This window comes from Pecten maximus, chromosome 18, assembly GCF_902652985.1.
Source record: "Pecten maximus chromosome 18, xPecMax1.1, whole genome shotgun sequence".
NCBI classification, from domain to species: domain Eukaryota; kingdom Metazoa; phylum Mollusca; class Bivalvia; order Pectinida; family Pectinidae; genus Pecten; species Pecten maximus.
In genome coordinates, this window is record NC_047032.1 from 11,263,103 (window position 1) to 11,278,503 (window position 15,401).

The following is a 15,401-nucleotide window of genomic DNA, read 5'->3' on the forward strand; positions in this document are numbered from 1 at the left end:
AATCATTACCCCTAGTTACAGAAACTACCACCAGAGGTCTCAAATTCCGTAATTCCCCCGAAGAGAAATTTATACTGAATATACCTTTTTCATGTAATAACACTTTATTTGCAGTCTTTATAGTTTTCACAAATGCATATATACATGTAGTTCAACTACATCATATATGAACCGAAAGAAACTGCAAAATGAACGATGAAAGAAAATATAACGAAAACGAAAGTGAGAGATTGTGACGTCACAACTCGTAGGTGATCGTAATATGGCAGGCGTAAACGCCTGTAAACGCCTCCATAAAAATTATAAACTGTATTTGATGTTCATTGAATACATGTATATATCACTTTTAAAAATCAAATGGATGTAATTTTGTTTTTGCAGATACAACACATGGATCACCTTTTATTATTCTAGTCATTTTCTACAATCTGTGACCTCTAGTCTTAGCCGTGACCCCTGAACAATATCTAAATGCCATGGCAACTGAGTGTACAGAACCTAGTCCATGTGACCTTTCAACTTTGGCCCTGAGTCACCCAACAGAGGAAACAACTGGTGAGAAATTGTTGTTTTGAAATACTAAAGAAAATTACTGTTAACGTGGAAATTCATGCGAGGGGGGAATTTATGCTAGTTAAGCAGAAGGTAGATCAGTTGTGAAAATTACCCCACTCGTATAGTTTATATATCAGAATCGTGAAATTGCCCCCCCCCCCCCCCCTCCCCACGAAAAAACAAGTTTACAGTATACAATGTTGTAGAGTAACTATTGTTTGCTTAGTGGTTCAAATTAAGATACCGATGGAATGTTCCTGACACCTCCAAATAGCTTTAAGTGTTCTTTAAGTGTTCTTTCAATTTTGCCACGACATATTCCAGGGGTTCAGAGATCTACTACATACAGTATACTCAAGCCCTCGTCTAACAGTTATCAGTCATTTATCATCATTTTCATCTTCTTCAAAACTACTTTCCAGATTTCTGCTCAGTTGCAGATTAAAACATTTCTATTGTCATTACAATTTGTTTCAATTTAAGCAAAATGAAAGGATTGTGTTGGTGTAGGCTTATATTGAAGCTTTTGATTTTAGGGTTTTGTTTTTCAGATCAAGTTGACAGTCAGGGCAACATTAACCTTGGGAGGTTGTCTCCAACCAGCCAAGGGGTTGTTTAGCCAAATAGTTCAACTCCTTCGCAGTCACAAAGGTATGTAACTGCCTGGGTGGTAGGGTGGCATAGTGGTATTATACACTTCCCTTTCACCTAAGCAGCCTAGGTTTGATTCCCTGATCGGACGGGACAAATGATGGGGTCACCTGCCCACATGGGTTTTTACCGGGTGCTCTGGTTTCCTCTGACTAAGACCTCGCATTGCAGTTTACATTTTTTTTACATGTTACTGAGAAATGAATAATCTTCAAAAAATTGCAAAGTTATAGTTATGATTCACTTGTAATATTTCAACAAGTCAAAAGAGTGTGTATAGTTTTTCATAGATAGCAGTGTAAAGCAAAGTATCCTCAAGATAGAAACTTATTCAAATAAACTCTCTAATGGAATTCTGTGAAGAGTTTTAAGGATTCATATAAATAATAACACCAATATGATTAGTCCGCAATGGTGCAATAACACCAATATGATTAGTCCGCAATGGTGCGAAAATATTTTTCATAGTTTGACATCACTTTAAAAAAACAGTAGTCACAAATAAGCCATTCTAAATGAATTTTTGCCATTTTCCTTTCATGTGAAGAAATTGATGGCTTATTTCTGGTTTCAGCAAAGATAGGAGTAGATCACCAAGGCCGTCCAGTCATACAGTATGAAGATACACATAAGTATGGATATTCTAGATTCAATTGTCTCTGCCTTGTTACAGCCTCTCATGAGAATGTAATATCCTTAGTTTTCTGTTGTCTGTTTCTATGCCCTCTGCCATGAAATGGGGGGTAGTGGTCATATAGTGTTACCCATGTCCGTCCTGTGCTGATGCAATGTAACTTGCTAAACTCAGGAACTGCTGAGTTCGGGTTTTCAAGTGGCAGAGGGACATTTATGTCTTACAGACATTTTCTAGTTTCTGTTTATCAAGATAAAGTTTCCATTTCTGCGTGATAATTTTTTGTGTTGTCTGCAGCATTTTCAACAAGGACTTCAAGAGTTTAGCCCTTCAATTTTCAGTTCACAATGGCACAAGGACGGTTTTATGAATATTAAAAGTTTAATACTTAGCCCAGGCGTTAGACAAAAAACCTACACTGGCTTCTGTTTTGTTAAATAAAATGACATATTTATCATTTAAGTGATATTGAACTTTAAATTTTGTTTTATTTATCATTTAAGTGTTATTGAACTTTAAATTTTATTTTATATATCATTTAAGTGTTATTGAACTTTAAATTTTGTTTTATTTATCATTTAAGTCATATTGAACTTTAAATTTTATTTTTCTCTGTAGACCTGTGTACTGGGATCCTTCCAATGCAAACGTCATTACTACCCCAAAAGTTGGGGATCATCAACGGAAGATTGATGCTTGTTTAGAACTTATTGAATACCTTAAGAAAAACAAAAACCCTTCAGGAGTGAATCTGGATCGTTCAAAGGTAGACATGGACAGGAGAATGGAAAGTGGTTCAAATCTAACATTAAAATCAACATCAAACGATATCAAAAATTAAACTTATTTACACAAATCTGTACAGAACAATAGGACATTTAGCACAATGTGCGCTTACAAAAACACAAAAGTGGTGTGCTTAAAATTCATAAAGGAAAAGTTTCCAGGTGAAATCTTTGTGAAAAAAAAAGTTTCTTATTGTTGGAGAAAACAGTACGTAGTACACAGAGAAAACCCACTAGGTCAGTAGGTGGCACAATCCATTATACATTTTCACATCCAACCAGCCTGGAACAAACCACGCCTACGGAGTGTGACCTTCCATATTTCACCCTGTTCCATTGGTCGAAGCATATTAAGTCACCAAAACTCTAAGTTTGTATTCTTGTAAAGATAAACTGTTAGGGGAAAAATGCTTATTTCCATATAATGTAATTTTTCAGATAAGGCCTAGCAAAGGCAATTGGTATGAAGAAGGTTCAGAGTTTGAGAAAACACAGAATATTTTGGGTACAGGCAACTCAGCAGGTGACATATTTGTGCTGAAGGACAAAAAGACGGAGACTGAGCATGCTCTGAAGACAGTGAGTTAGAGTTACTTCCCTTTACCATTACTCTTTTGGACATTAAACTATGCTTGATAACGAATGTTTGTAAAGGACACAACAATATTTGAAAAAAATGAAGACAGCAGTTACATTAAATCATTGAAAATCAAATTATGTCCTACTGAAACCGATATAGGGGTTGTCTCTAAGTAGGTTTATAGAGTTTTAGTCTAGCAAAAGGGCTCCAACTTTTAACCCGTACCGACCACAGAAGATAAAGTAGTTAATAATTAGCAAAACAAAGTATGTAGTCCAGATAAACTGGAAACTGGACTGGGACCAGGCACAGTTAATGTACACAAATTCACCCAAACCATTGTATTAGCACTGCAGTGTTGGTTTTGCCTCGCTTCCGATATGTATCATCATTATGCCTTTAGAAAGGGTTTATTTGAAGATTTTTCTTGGTCAAGGTAGCCACTAGACTGTCAATTAAAGTCAGTTAAAGGAGAAATGGTAAAAACTATCTACATTTAAAGTAGTGTAATGATTGATAGTTTTCCAATATCTTCTTAAGTCACCAGGGCAATCACCACCATCAACTGGAATAGGTCTACCTTTAAATAGATTTTTACAAATATTTTGTTTTGATAGGTTTATTATTATCAATTTTTTTTTGGCTTATTTCAGATCATGATATCAGTATTTCGCAAAGAAGAAATCGAAGCCTGGGTTGATCTGGATAAAACCGGTATCGCTCCAAGTCTCTACCTCTTCAGAATCGAAGGAAACAAAGTCCATATCCATATGGAGAAATTAGAAAACGGTTAGAAGCAGATAGATCTTATGCATGAAATTAGAAAACGGTAAAAAGCAGATAGATCTTATGCATATTGCATTTTGGGACCAATCGGAAAACAACATGGCCGACCGGCAGCCATCTTGGATTTTGACAATTGAAGTTTGTTATCACTATTTTTCAGAAAGTACTGATGGGATCTTTCTCAAATTTCATATGTAGGTTCCCTTGGTCTGTAGTCATGCGTATTGCATTTTGGGACCGATCGGAAAACAACATGGCTGACAGGCAGCCATCTTGGATTTTGACAATTGAAGTTTGTTATCGCTATTTTACAGAAAGTACTGAAGGGATCTTTCTCAAATTTCATATGTAGGTTCCCCTTGGTCCGTCGTATTGCATTTTGGGACCAATCTGAGAACAATATGGTCGACAGACAGCCATAATTGCTAAATCTCAAATTTCATATATAAGTTCCCCTCGTTTGAAAAGTACTCGAGAGATGTTTCTCAATCTACACAGATTAGTAAGAGGAAGGGAAAAATAGAGAGAAGATCAATCTGACATGGAACCTATAAAGATCATTCAATGGTGGGCACCAAGATCCCTCTGGGATCTCTTGTTTTTATTTGAGATTTATATTAATTATTCCAGGTTTTGATATCCAATATATCCAATATATAATGCAGTCCATTTTTTACAGTGGTCACTTTGCGAGAGGTTATTGATTCTCACATGGACACCATCAGAGCCTCCAACCCAGCACTTGTCCGGCCTTTCTCCCTGTGTGTTTTCCATGGAGTTCTATCTGCTGTCCAAAAAATGCATGACAACAACTGGACACACAAGGACTTGCATGGTTGGTTGATGTGGATAATTGTTATTTTGTCTGGACACAGCTGGCCAGTTGATATTGATAGTGGTCAGTTGATTTAGACACTGGTCATTTGTAGCTGACACTGATCAGTTGATTTAGACCCTGGTCGTTAAATGGAGACAATGGTCATTTGATTTAGACACTGGTCAGTTGATTGAGATACTGGTCAGTTGATTTAGACCCTGCAGATGATGTGGACACTTGTCAGTTGATGGAGACACTGGTCAGTTGATTTTGATGCTGGTCAGTTGATGTAGACATTAGTCATTTGATTTAGACCACTGGTCAGTTGATTCAGGCACTGATTAGTTGATTGAGATACTGATAATTTGATGTAGACAGCGGTCAGTGGATTTAGATACTGGTCAGTGGATTAAGACACTGACCAGTTGATTTAGACACTGGTCAGTTGATTTAAACACAGGTCAGTTGATTCAGACACTGGTCAGTTAATGTAGACAGTGATCAGTGGATTTAGATACTGGTCAGTGGATTCAGACACTGGTCAAGTGATTAAGACACTAATCAGTTGATTTAGATACTGGTCAGTTGATTCAGACACTGGTCAGTTAATGTAGATACTGGTGATTCAGACATTGGTCAGTTAATGTAGACAGTGGTCAGTTGCTTTAGACACTGGTCAGTTGAATCAGACAATGGTCAGTTGCTTTAGACACTGGCCATTTGATTCAGACACTGGTCAGTTGTTATATTTAGCTCACCTGGTCAGAGGGGCGGGGCCAAAAGGGGTCAATTTGGCTAAATTGATGTAAACAAATTCTTCTCTGAAACTTAACAATGGATATCACTCATATTTGACTGGTAGCATCCTTATGGGGTAGGGATTCAAAAATGTACAATTGGCAGGGCTGGGGGGCTGAGGGGCGGGGCCAAAAGGGGCCAATTTGGCTAAATTGATATAAACGACTTCTTCCCTGAAACTTACTATGGATATCGCTTATATTTGACTTGTAGCATCCTTATGAGGAAGGGGTTCAAAATTGTACAAATGGCGGGACTGACCCCTTGGGGCCTGAGGGGCGAAGTCAAAAGGGGTCAATTTGGCTAAATTGATATAGAAGGCCTCTTCTCTGAAAGCTTCATATTTGACTGGTAGCATCCTTATGGGATAAGGATTCAAAATTGTAGAAATAGTGAGGGCTGACCCCCTGGGGCCTGAGGGGCGGGGCTGAAAGGGGTCAATTTTGCTTAATTTATATAGACAGCCTCTTTTTCGAAGCTATAAGCAATGGGTATCACGCATGTTTGTCTGTTAACATCGTTATGGGATGGGGATTCAAAATTGTATAAATGGTGGGACTGACACCCGGGGGGCCTGAGGGGTAGGGCCAAAAGGGGTCAATTTAGCTAAATTGCTATAAAGAATTAGTTGTCTGGAAGTAAGCAATGAATATCTGTCATATTTGACCGGTATCATCCTTATGGGCTAGGGGTTCAAAGTTGTACGAATGTTGGAGCTGACCCCGTGAGTACCTAAGGGACAGGGCCAAAAGGGGTCCATTTGGCAATATTGATATTAATGACTTCTTTTCTGGAACTAAGCAGTATATGACATTGATTTTTCTTTTTATCATCCCAAGGAGGCTGGGATTCAAATTTATATCAATAATAGGGCTGACAACATAATCATACATCAACAAATAAAGCTCTTGGCAAATGATTCATAAACGTTATTTTGATGTTTGATCAAATAAACCAGGTGAACAATACAGGCCCTCTGGGCCTCTAGTTTAAGATACTAGTCAGTTGATTTAGACACTGATCAGTTGATTCAGACACTGGTCAGTTGATTCAGACACTAGTCGGTTAATGTAGAAACTGGTTATTTGCTTAAGACACTGATCAGTTGATTCAGACACTGGTCAGTTGATTCAGACACTAGTCGGTTAATGTAGAAACTGGTTATTTGCTTAAGACACTGATCAGTTGATTCAGACACTGGTCATTTGATTCAGACACTGGTCAGTTAATGTAGACAGTGATCAGTTGTTTTAGACACTGGTCATGTAGACACTGGTCAGTTGATTCAGACACTGGTCAGTTGATTCAGACACTGGTCAGTTAATGTAGACAGTGGTAGACACTTTCCTTATTGACTTTGATCTTTGTTATTTGTGACAGCTGGAAATATGCTGCTCCAAAAAGAATCTGATTGCTCCATTAAAGTTCGCATTGTGGATTTTGGATTAGCGTCTAGACTAGATGTAAAGGGAGGATTGGAGGGTTTGCGCTCTGACATAAAAGAATCAGTCCGTAAATTCACAGCTCTATATGCAGGCCAAGAGTTCAACAGCCAAAGGGATTTGGATGATGCTCAGACCTGGAAATCTGACCTGGGTGAGGTAATAAAATACTGCTAAGTTTACAAATATACATGACCTTGCCATATCACCAAAGTCATAAGGGTAAGATTTGTTAAAAGATCCTAATGATAAAATCTGATCTAAGAAGCCAATGGTTATAATTTTAAATGTAATACATACTCAAATGAAGAATATTCATTTTATTACCGCAAAGGGCAAGTGAGCTTAAGCCTTGGTGCGGTACCCTTCATCTGTTAGATATCAACTTTTCTCTTCAAACAACATCTTCTCAGTAATTGAAAGACCCAGACACCTGATATTTGGCCAGTTAAAAGCATGCTGGGATGAAAAGCTACCAAGTTTGTTATAATGAATGACTTTGACCTACTTTGAAGGTCGAAGGGGTGAAATGCACTAAAATCTTAAAATAAGGACTTCACAATACACTATCATTTATTTAATGTTGTAATCAGCTGAGCAAAGTTGCATTAGAAGCAGATGAGCAGTACAGGCCTATTGGGCCTCGTTTTGATGTAAGACCTAATTCAACTGACAGTCACATTGAATTAGGCTTCTGCTGGCATGCCTTATTAGTTGCAGCATCTATTCTCATAAATGTAAGGGTTTTTTTTTGGTCCATCAATCTGTTTGTCATCATTTTTTGTTTCTTGAAATTTTCTCAGAAATGAAAAAGCTAATGTTTATGAAACTTCACATGCTACATTTGTATTTTACTTATAGCTGTGATTTGCAAGATCATCGTCTCTGATATTAAAATTAGAACTAGGAATATGTTCTTTCAAACATACATCATCTTCTGGTTTTTCAAACAATGTGAAATGAAGATGTGCAAATGGAGTTGATAACATTCCTTGGGCCAAGGTCAAGGTAGCTGTTACTAAAAATAGAACAGGAAATATAGTGTCAAGATACAGTACTTTCAATTTGTTTCCAGAAATTATCTCGGAGTCAAGAAGACCAAACTTTCTAAAACATAACATGGTGTGATGTTACACTAATGACTATGATGTGAGGGTTTGCAATAGGGGTTAATAAGTTCCTGATGTCAAGGTCAAGATCTCTGTAACTAAAAATAGAGCCAGGAATATACTGTAAAAAACATCACCAAAGGCCCTCACAGTTATAACCAAACTTTCTGATTTTTCACATGATACACATTGAATGGCAGTAGAGGTCCAGAATTCCAATCCTTCTGAAACTGTGTACATTGTAATAGGTTAAAAATGTCCTAAAAGATCCTTATAACAAGGTCAAGGTCACTATTACCAAAATTAGAACTGGGAATATACCGTCAAACTCGCATCATATAAAGCCCTTATGATCACATCACGAACAGATGTGCAATATTGGTATGGAAAGTTCATAAGATGAAGGTCATCTTTATTAAAAATAGGTAGTTGTCTTTCGTGGCTTAAAGGTCAAAGGTCACACTTGACCACTTGTGAAATAAAAAGGTTTGTGAACAAGATACTTCATGAACTCCTCAATGGATTTAATTCTCAATAGTTTCGTAATATCAAAATAATGTACATGTGAACGGGCCACGGTGGTCGAGTAGTTAAGGTGTCCCGACACTTCTGGGTTGCAAGTTCGAAACTTACGTTGGGCAGTTGCCAGGTACTGACCGTAGGCCGGTGGTTTTTCTCCGGGTACTCCAGCTTTCCTCCACCTCCAAAACCTGGCACATCCTTAAATGACCCTGGCTGTTAATAGAACGTTAAACAAAAACAAACCAAACAAACCAAAGTACATGTGATATTTGGATCATAAATACTGTATCTATATTGGTATCTGTGTCAGTATCTGTGTAACAATCGGATTAAGCTCAGATTTAAAGACAAATACAATACAAGGCCCTCTCCAACATGTCAGTGTTCTAGTTATGTTTAGAATTTTAAGGGGACAAAAACCTCTCTGATATGTTTAAAGGGAAAAAAACCTAATTTATCTATCAATTTCTACAGGTGGCAGACCTCCTTCAATTAAGTGAACAGCAAAGGATAGAGCTATTCAGCTTGGTTGACAGTACTCTAGCCATTGTTGCAGCATCACAAACACAGAATGTTGTGAAGGATGTCCAGAACAAAATGGATGATACAGGTAAGTTAATTTATAATGCAACACCCCATGAGGGGGTCACCTGCCCAACCATACAGGTTTCCTCCGCAGGTACTCTGGTTTCCTTCTTCAGGAAGGTCCATTCTGCACCAGCAAGTGTGATTAATGTAAGTTTATAAGTCCATCCACCCATCCATTCATCTGTCCATCAATTCATCTGTCCATATGCCCATCCATTCATCTGTCCATCCGGTTGGTCATCCGTCTGTTATTGTGTGATCTGAAAATAATGGTATGGATTCAATTTGTGAAAATACTTTCTTTTTATTCCAATTTTTGACATGCTTCGCATGTGGGTTAATGTTGCGTCCTGTTTTGTTGCTCATTAGTGTATTCATGTAAAAAATACATTGTTGTACATTGTTGCAACTTGTACATTCCAATGACGTCACATTGTTTACAGATCCCGCGTTGTGTCTGCACTGCCTGACACGAAGGCTTCATTCTGTGTTTTTTAGTGTTTTTGTTAGTTTTCTTACAATTCAATTGATCAGGTATGATTAAACAACCCCAATCAATATGAGGTGTGCATGTAATTTTAAGTTTAAACGGCATGTTGCGAAAAATACTTCAACTTTCACTTTGACAGTGCATTCGTGATCGGAGCTTCGATCGGCTGTCATGGCAACGACGAGGACGGTGGTTTTATCAGTGTCGAATTTATAAACTTGCATGTACAGCCGAAAACGTCTAACTATACCTTATGTCTTTGGAAATCATCTGTAAATAATTATTTGAATTAATTACGATCCATTGCATTCGTTTATTAACGTTTGTTCTTTTCTATATGCCGATTTCGATACTTAAAACACTGAAGAGTTCCAATATTGGAGAATGAACATTAACACTTTCTCTATAAATCGTTCTAGAGCACCCGACTACCCCAAATCAATAATTATGAAATAGGTAAGAGCGTGAAGGTAATTGTATGAGAACAACGAAAAGTGCTGTACATTCTTACGAAAATGACAAACATCGTCAAAATTACTTAAAAAGTAGTCAATTAATCGGCACTTCGTCAATTAAGATCAGTTTATAACGCCGTTATGTAACCATACTTGAATAAATAGAAGAATGTACAGCACTTTTTCTCGGTTTCTTAGCACGATGAATAAGTGCATCATATTTGTTTGTACGACAAAATACGTTGGTCGGGTGCTCTGGCCATATTTACCGACCAAGTGTTAATGTAGGCCTTCGTGCCGGTCACGTGACCACGCGAGAACTGGAGGACCGACGAAAACATCCCGATAAAGACGTTGGACACCTAACATTAAAATCCGATCAAGAAAACAAACAGAACTTACAGGGAAATCATTAAATATTGAATTTATATAAAAACATGACGATTTTTGTTCTTTTTAATTATAAATGCAACATTAACCCACATGTGTTGTGACAGATAACTAATTCTTGATACTTGATCATTGACCAATGATCACCCTATATCTCTAGGTTGGTTGGTATGTCTGGTATTAAAGTACACACCTGATAATTCAAGGTTCAATGGACATAACTCCTATGTGCATTATTGAAAAGCCATGGACATGAAATAATCATGACTATACAATATCTGCTATATATGCATTAACAGATCATAATATTAATATTACAATTTTAAAATATGCATATCAGTAACTTGAGTATCTGTGCCTAGTTATGTTCATTTGAAAAAAGACAATGGATACTTGTTTAATCAGATCATTAACATAATATCACAACTTGCATTACTTTGACTATGAATATCACATGGATAATTTTAATATAAAAGATTCAATAGCATATCACTAAACGCTTGCAGTACACATTATGAAAACAATCTAAACTAAGGAATAAAACCACTAACCAATCACATACCGTATGGAGGTTTCTAGGCAGTTGATCACACACAGCCTGGATTTATAACACATCGGCTGTAACAAAATGCTTACAACTTATGATGAAAGAGTTTTATTAACTACATCAATTAATAATTCATGAGCTAATATATCCATTAGATAAAAAGGAGGGATTATGAAATTAATGCAGATCAGTTAAAAGGATCAAACCGCAGAGCCATTTGTGTAAAGAAAGTACTTTCATCGGTTTTTAATTGATAAACCAATTTATCATCTACCATCTTTAATCTTTTCTGAATTTCAAAACTAAACAAAAAACTGCAATGAAATATGTTTATAAATCTAGAACATATTGAGTCAGTTTATCTTTTTGACACATGATGTTAACCAAATATAGGGTTTCAAATTTTCTGTGCATCAGAACAAGTTGATATCAATCTCAATTTCGTATATGATGATTGGCTATTCAATGACAATGCATGTTAAAGAATAGTTGATAATGTTTCCATATTACAATATTGGCAGACGATGGTCTGAGATGCCGATGAAACTATTGTATTTTAATGATTTAACTTTATTTCAGACCAGGACAAGGTGATGAAGGAAGTTGTGCCAATCCTGTTTCCTCTATGTGATGTCTACCAGCCCGTTCATGACGGAGGACATAGTACCATTGACTCAAGTGAAGTAAGTCGACTGCCTTTACTTCTGACACCAACTCTATCAATTAAGGGTTATCAATTTGTTTACTTGAACCCTTTAAGTGATTCAATTAAGGGTTATCAATTTGTTTACTTGAACCTTTTAAGTGATTCAATTTAGGGTTATCAATTTGTTTACTTGAACCCTTTAAGTGATATTTTTTACGGAATTTTATTGAAATTTCACTTTTATTTTGCAGAAAGATTTAGCAGACGGCAGATTTTGTTCAAAAGAAACAATGGATGCAGATGTTTTACTGAGAAGCCTCCGTCTTGAGATGGCTGTCGGAAGTGACATTGATGGGTGATTGTTACTGTAGAAAGTTTGAAACCTGTGAAATATTGCCTTCTTAACAACGAATTTACAAAATATTTTTGTATACTGAATCAGTATTACTGATATATATTTTTATTATTCATCATTGATGAAATATGCAAGTTACACAACACTTCAAAACCATGTTTTGATTGAGGTCTTTTAAATCTGTATTTATATAGACAAGCAAATTCGTGAAATTTATATCTATCGCTTTCCTGACATATTATAGGTAAACATTTTTGAAGTTAGAAGTAATTATGTTTATCATTTTAGCTTGAGAGAATGATAAATTCTGTTAAATCAAGGGACAAGAACTAACTTACGTATATAAAATCTGATTATAATCAGATAATATTCATGGGAGTAATTGCATGGAAATAGCAGAAAACAAAAATTTTCGTTGATCATGTGGCAATCAAACTCTGGTCATTAAGGCATTTAACCTTTATATGAAATTTGAAAAAAAAAACAGTTGACAAATGTTCCAATAATTTCATGGAAATGATAGAAAACAACATTTTTCGCTAATTAAGGAGCAATAACTCCGTCAAATATAGTAAGGCAAAAGTTTTGATGGGCCTTGGATGAGCCCTTAAGCCATTTAATCTTTTAAACAAGTTTGAAGAAAATCTGTTAACAATTATTCCAGTATGGAAACGACAGAAAATAATGTTTTAGTTAATCAATGGGCCATAACTCCATGTAAAAAGGAGAGAAGTTGTAGTCATTTACAGGTAGTTAGCAGGGTGAATTGTTATTCTAACAATTATTTCAACCTGCAGGGTAATTCATTACCAATGCATGTACATTCAATTTGATGGTCTTTAAAAATAAGTGTTATGTTTGTTTATTCTTTTTTGTTTTTGTTTTTTTGTCAATTTGGATAGTTTTCTTCACGTGCTTGATGCTTGCCTATTTATATCATTATTTTACCAAGTATATTTTTCAATTACGTTCTGATTGTAGAATTTTAAAGTAAACTTTGAAGAGGTTTGATTGACATGTACTTGTATGTGCTGACCCCTGTTCACATTTCTGTGGATTTTATGGGTACTCCTGTAAGTTGTTGGACATGCTTGTTAACATTAGTGAATTCTATTAGTGTAAACTAAAATGTCAAGTGTCCATGAAACAGTACTTCAAAAAATCTTTATATACAAAAGTAAAAAGATACCATATTCACTAATAAAAAAGTATTACTTCGTTAACAGTGTACATTTATTAAGTGATTAATGATAAGTGTGCTCAAGATCATGTGAATTTTTAAAATGTTAGTTTTTTGTCATAAAGCCATTTTTTTATATGAAAATATTTCTTTAGCATATTTCACTTTATTTGCAAAATAAAAAAATACAGAAGAACTAAATCACATAATAATTTTTTAAAAAGTAATTGGGTTTCCTGGTATCCATTATCATTTTTGTGTGTATTAGATATAAATATTAGGACTGTCATCGATGTCTTTGCTGCTTAGGCAGCTAGTTGATACGTTTGAGCGAAAACATTAATGCGTCTTCTGTAAAACAATACAGGTATCATTTCTGTTTAAATTAAACCTTCATAATGCTTGATATACACCACTGGTTTCCTATTACAATTATTTATATAAGATATTATTGTCTTAAATGATTATAAGATTTGTAATTTAACCTTATTGTGTTGATATCAAAGTTTTCTCAATCATTGGCAGCCCTACAAACATTACATCAATTTCACAGTAATTTGTCACAGTGTGGTTCATTTGCCATGTCACTTGATTTTTTATAGTTAAATATTATGAGATTCTGACAATCAATTTAATTTTTGTGTAATATTTTCACTCGGCCATAATTCTGTGTTATAGTTACAGGTTAATATGAAAACTGTTGAGTTTCGTTTATTTTCTCTCCTAGATTGGTGAAGATTAAAAATTTCTGTTGTTACTAAAAAATAATTGCTTTGTATTTATCTGGAATTTTTTCTGTATCTCTTTAACAGGAATTAAAGAATGAATGTCTAGCATATGATACTGTAATTTTAATCTGCAAATGATATTTTTCTGTATGAACTACATGTATATGGCTATTGCCTCCTAGCTGCCATGACATTTAAGTATAAATACATACATCTTACTCATAGAACATGGGTGTGGATGTGGTTCAGTGGTATATTTAAGTTGCGGGTATTTCTGGCTAGGCGATCAGATGCAGTAGATCGTGAGTTGGAAAAAGCTTTTTTCAATAAACCTCAATTCATTAATCTATACATTTAAAAAACATTGAATTGAATTGTTATCAGTGAATTCAACGCGAGTCATGTAATGAGGGGGAGGGGGGGGGGGGGGGGGGGGGGGGGTCACTTTACCTTAGCCAATCCAATACAATTCTGTTGATACATGTACTTCATGATCTGATGTATAGCATAATACTAAATTCACCAAAAGTTTCATTAATTTATTTCAATTAATTATTCAATGTATATGTCAGAACATAAAGCATCTACAAAATGTTTGGATGTAAACATTATAACAACAACAATATGGTCTGTGCTAAGTGATGTTAATGTGAGTCATGTGAGGAGTGGGGGGAAAGCGACCCCCCCCCCCCCCCCCTCCCTCCTTACATAACTCACATCAATATCAATTATCCTATCTCAGGCCAATTTAGATTTGTTATAATGTATAGATTAAGGAATTAAGGTTTATTAAGAACAAGAGGCCCATGGGCCCTAACGTTCATGTGACAAACACTTACACTTACAGCAGGGACACACCCCTCAATCCAGCATTATTACCATAAATTAATCATCGCAGCCAGTTATGTTTCAGATCAAATTTGGTTTTTATCCATTTAGCTTCTCCAGGAAGAGCAGCAGCTTAAAGCAAAATTTTAGCCAAGTTCCCATTTTTGGGGCATGCCCCTCTGTCCCAATGGGTCAGACAAGACTCATTTATATTAATTAGGATTGCCCTTCCCCAATGATGTTTCATACTAAATATGGCTGTAATCAATTAAGGCATTAAGGAGGAATAGCATTTTTAAGAAGTGTTTAACCTAAGCGCTCCTTTTGTCCCATCTTTCTTTCCCCAGGGGTCAGACCTGTCTCATTAAAAAATATGATTGTCGTCACCTTACGTTTCACATAAAATTTGGTTGTAATCAACCAAAAGGTTAGGGAGGATTAGCATTTAATAGCAAATATTCACCAAAGTTCACCTTTTGGGGCCCCGCCCCTCTGACCCCAGGGGCCACACCAGC

The 15,401-nt window shown here is 35.8% G+C and overlaps 1 protein-coding gene across 1 annotated transcript; it reads left to right on the plus strand.

Annotated features, from left to right (window-relative positions):
• Window positions 1-385: 385 nt before the first annotated feature.
• LOC117316723 lies at window positions 386-14,422 on the plus strand. Its single transcript, XM_033871478.1, has 11 exons — window positions 386-555; window positions 1,107-1,206; window positions 1,781-1,838; window positions 2,459-2,606; window positions 3,064-3,204; window positions 3,859-3,994; window positions 4,671-4,826; window positions 6,987-7,207; window positions 9,154-9,289; window positions 11,729-11,832; window positions 12,047-14,422. The coding sequence occupies exons 6-11, from the start codon at window positions 3,862-3,864 to the stop codon at window positions 12,152-12,154; spliced, it is 858 nt and encodes a 285-aa protein (XP_033727369.1). The 5' UTR covers window positions 386-555; window positions 1,107-1,206; window positions 1,781-1,838; window positions 2,459-2,606; window positions 3,064-3,204; window positions 3,859-3,861; the 3' UTR covers window positions 12,155-14,422.
• The last annotated feature ends 979 nt before the right edge of the window (window positions 14,423-15,401 follow it).

Excerpts from the sequence above, each read along its gene's own strand:
- LOC117316723 (XM_033871478.1), top strand. The coding sequence starts at position 3,862 with ATGATATCAGTATTTCGCAAAGAAGAAATCGAAGCCTGGGTTGATCTG. Across the intron at positions 4,827-6,986 it reads GACACACAAGGACTTGCATG|CTGGAAATATGCTGCTCCAA; the intron begins GTTGGTTGATGT and ends TATTTGTGACAG. Across the intron at positions 9,290-11,728 it reads GAACAAAATGGATGATACAG|ACCAGGACAAGGTGATGAAG; the intron begins GTAAGTTAATTT and ends ACTTTATTTCAG.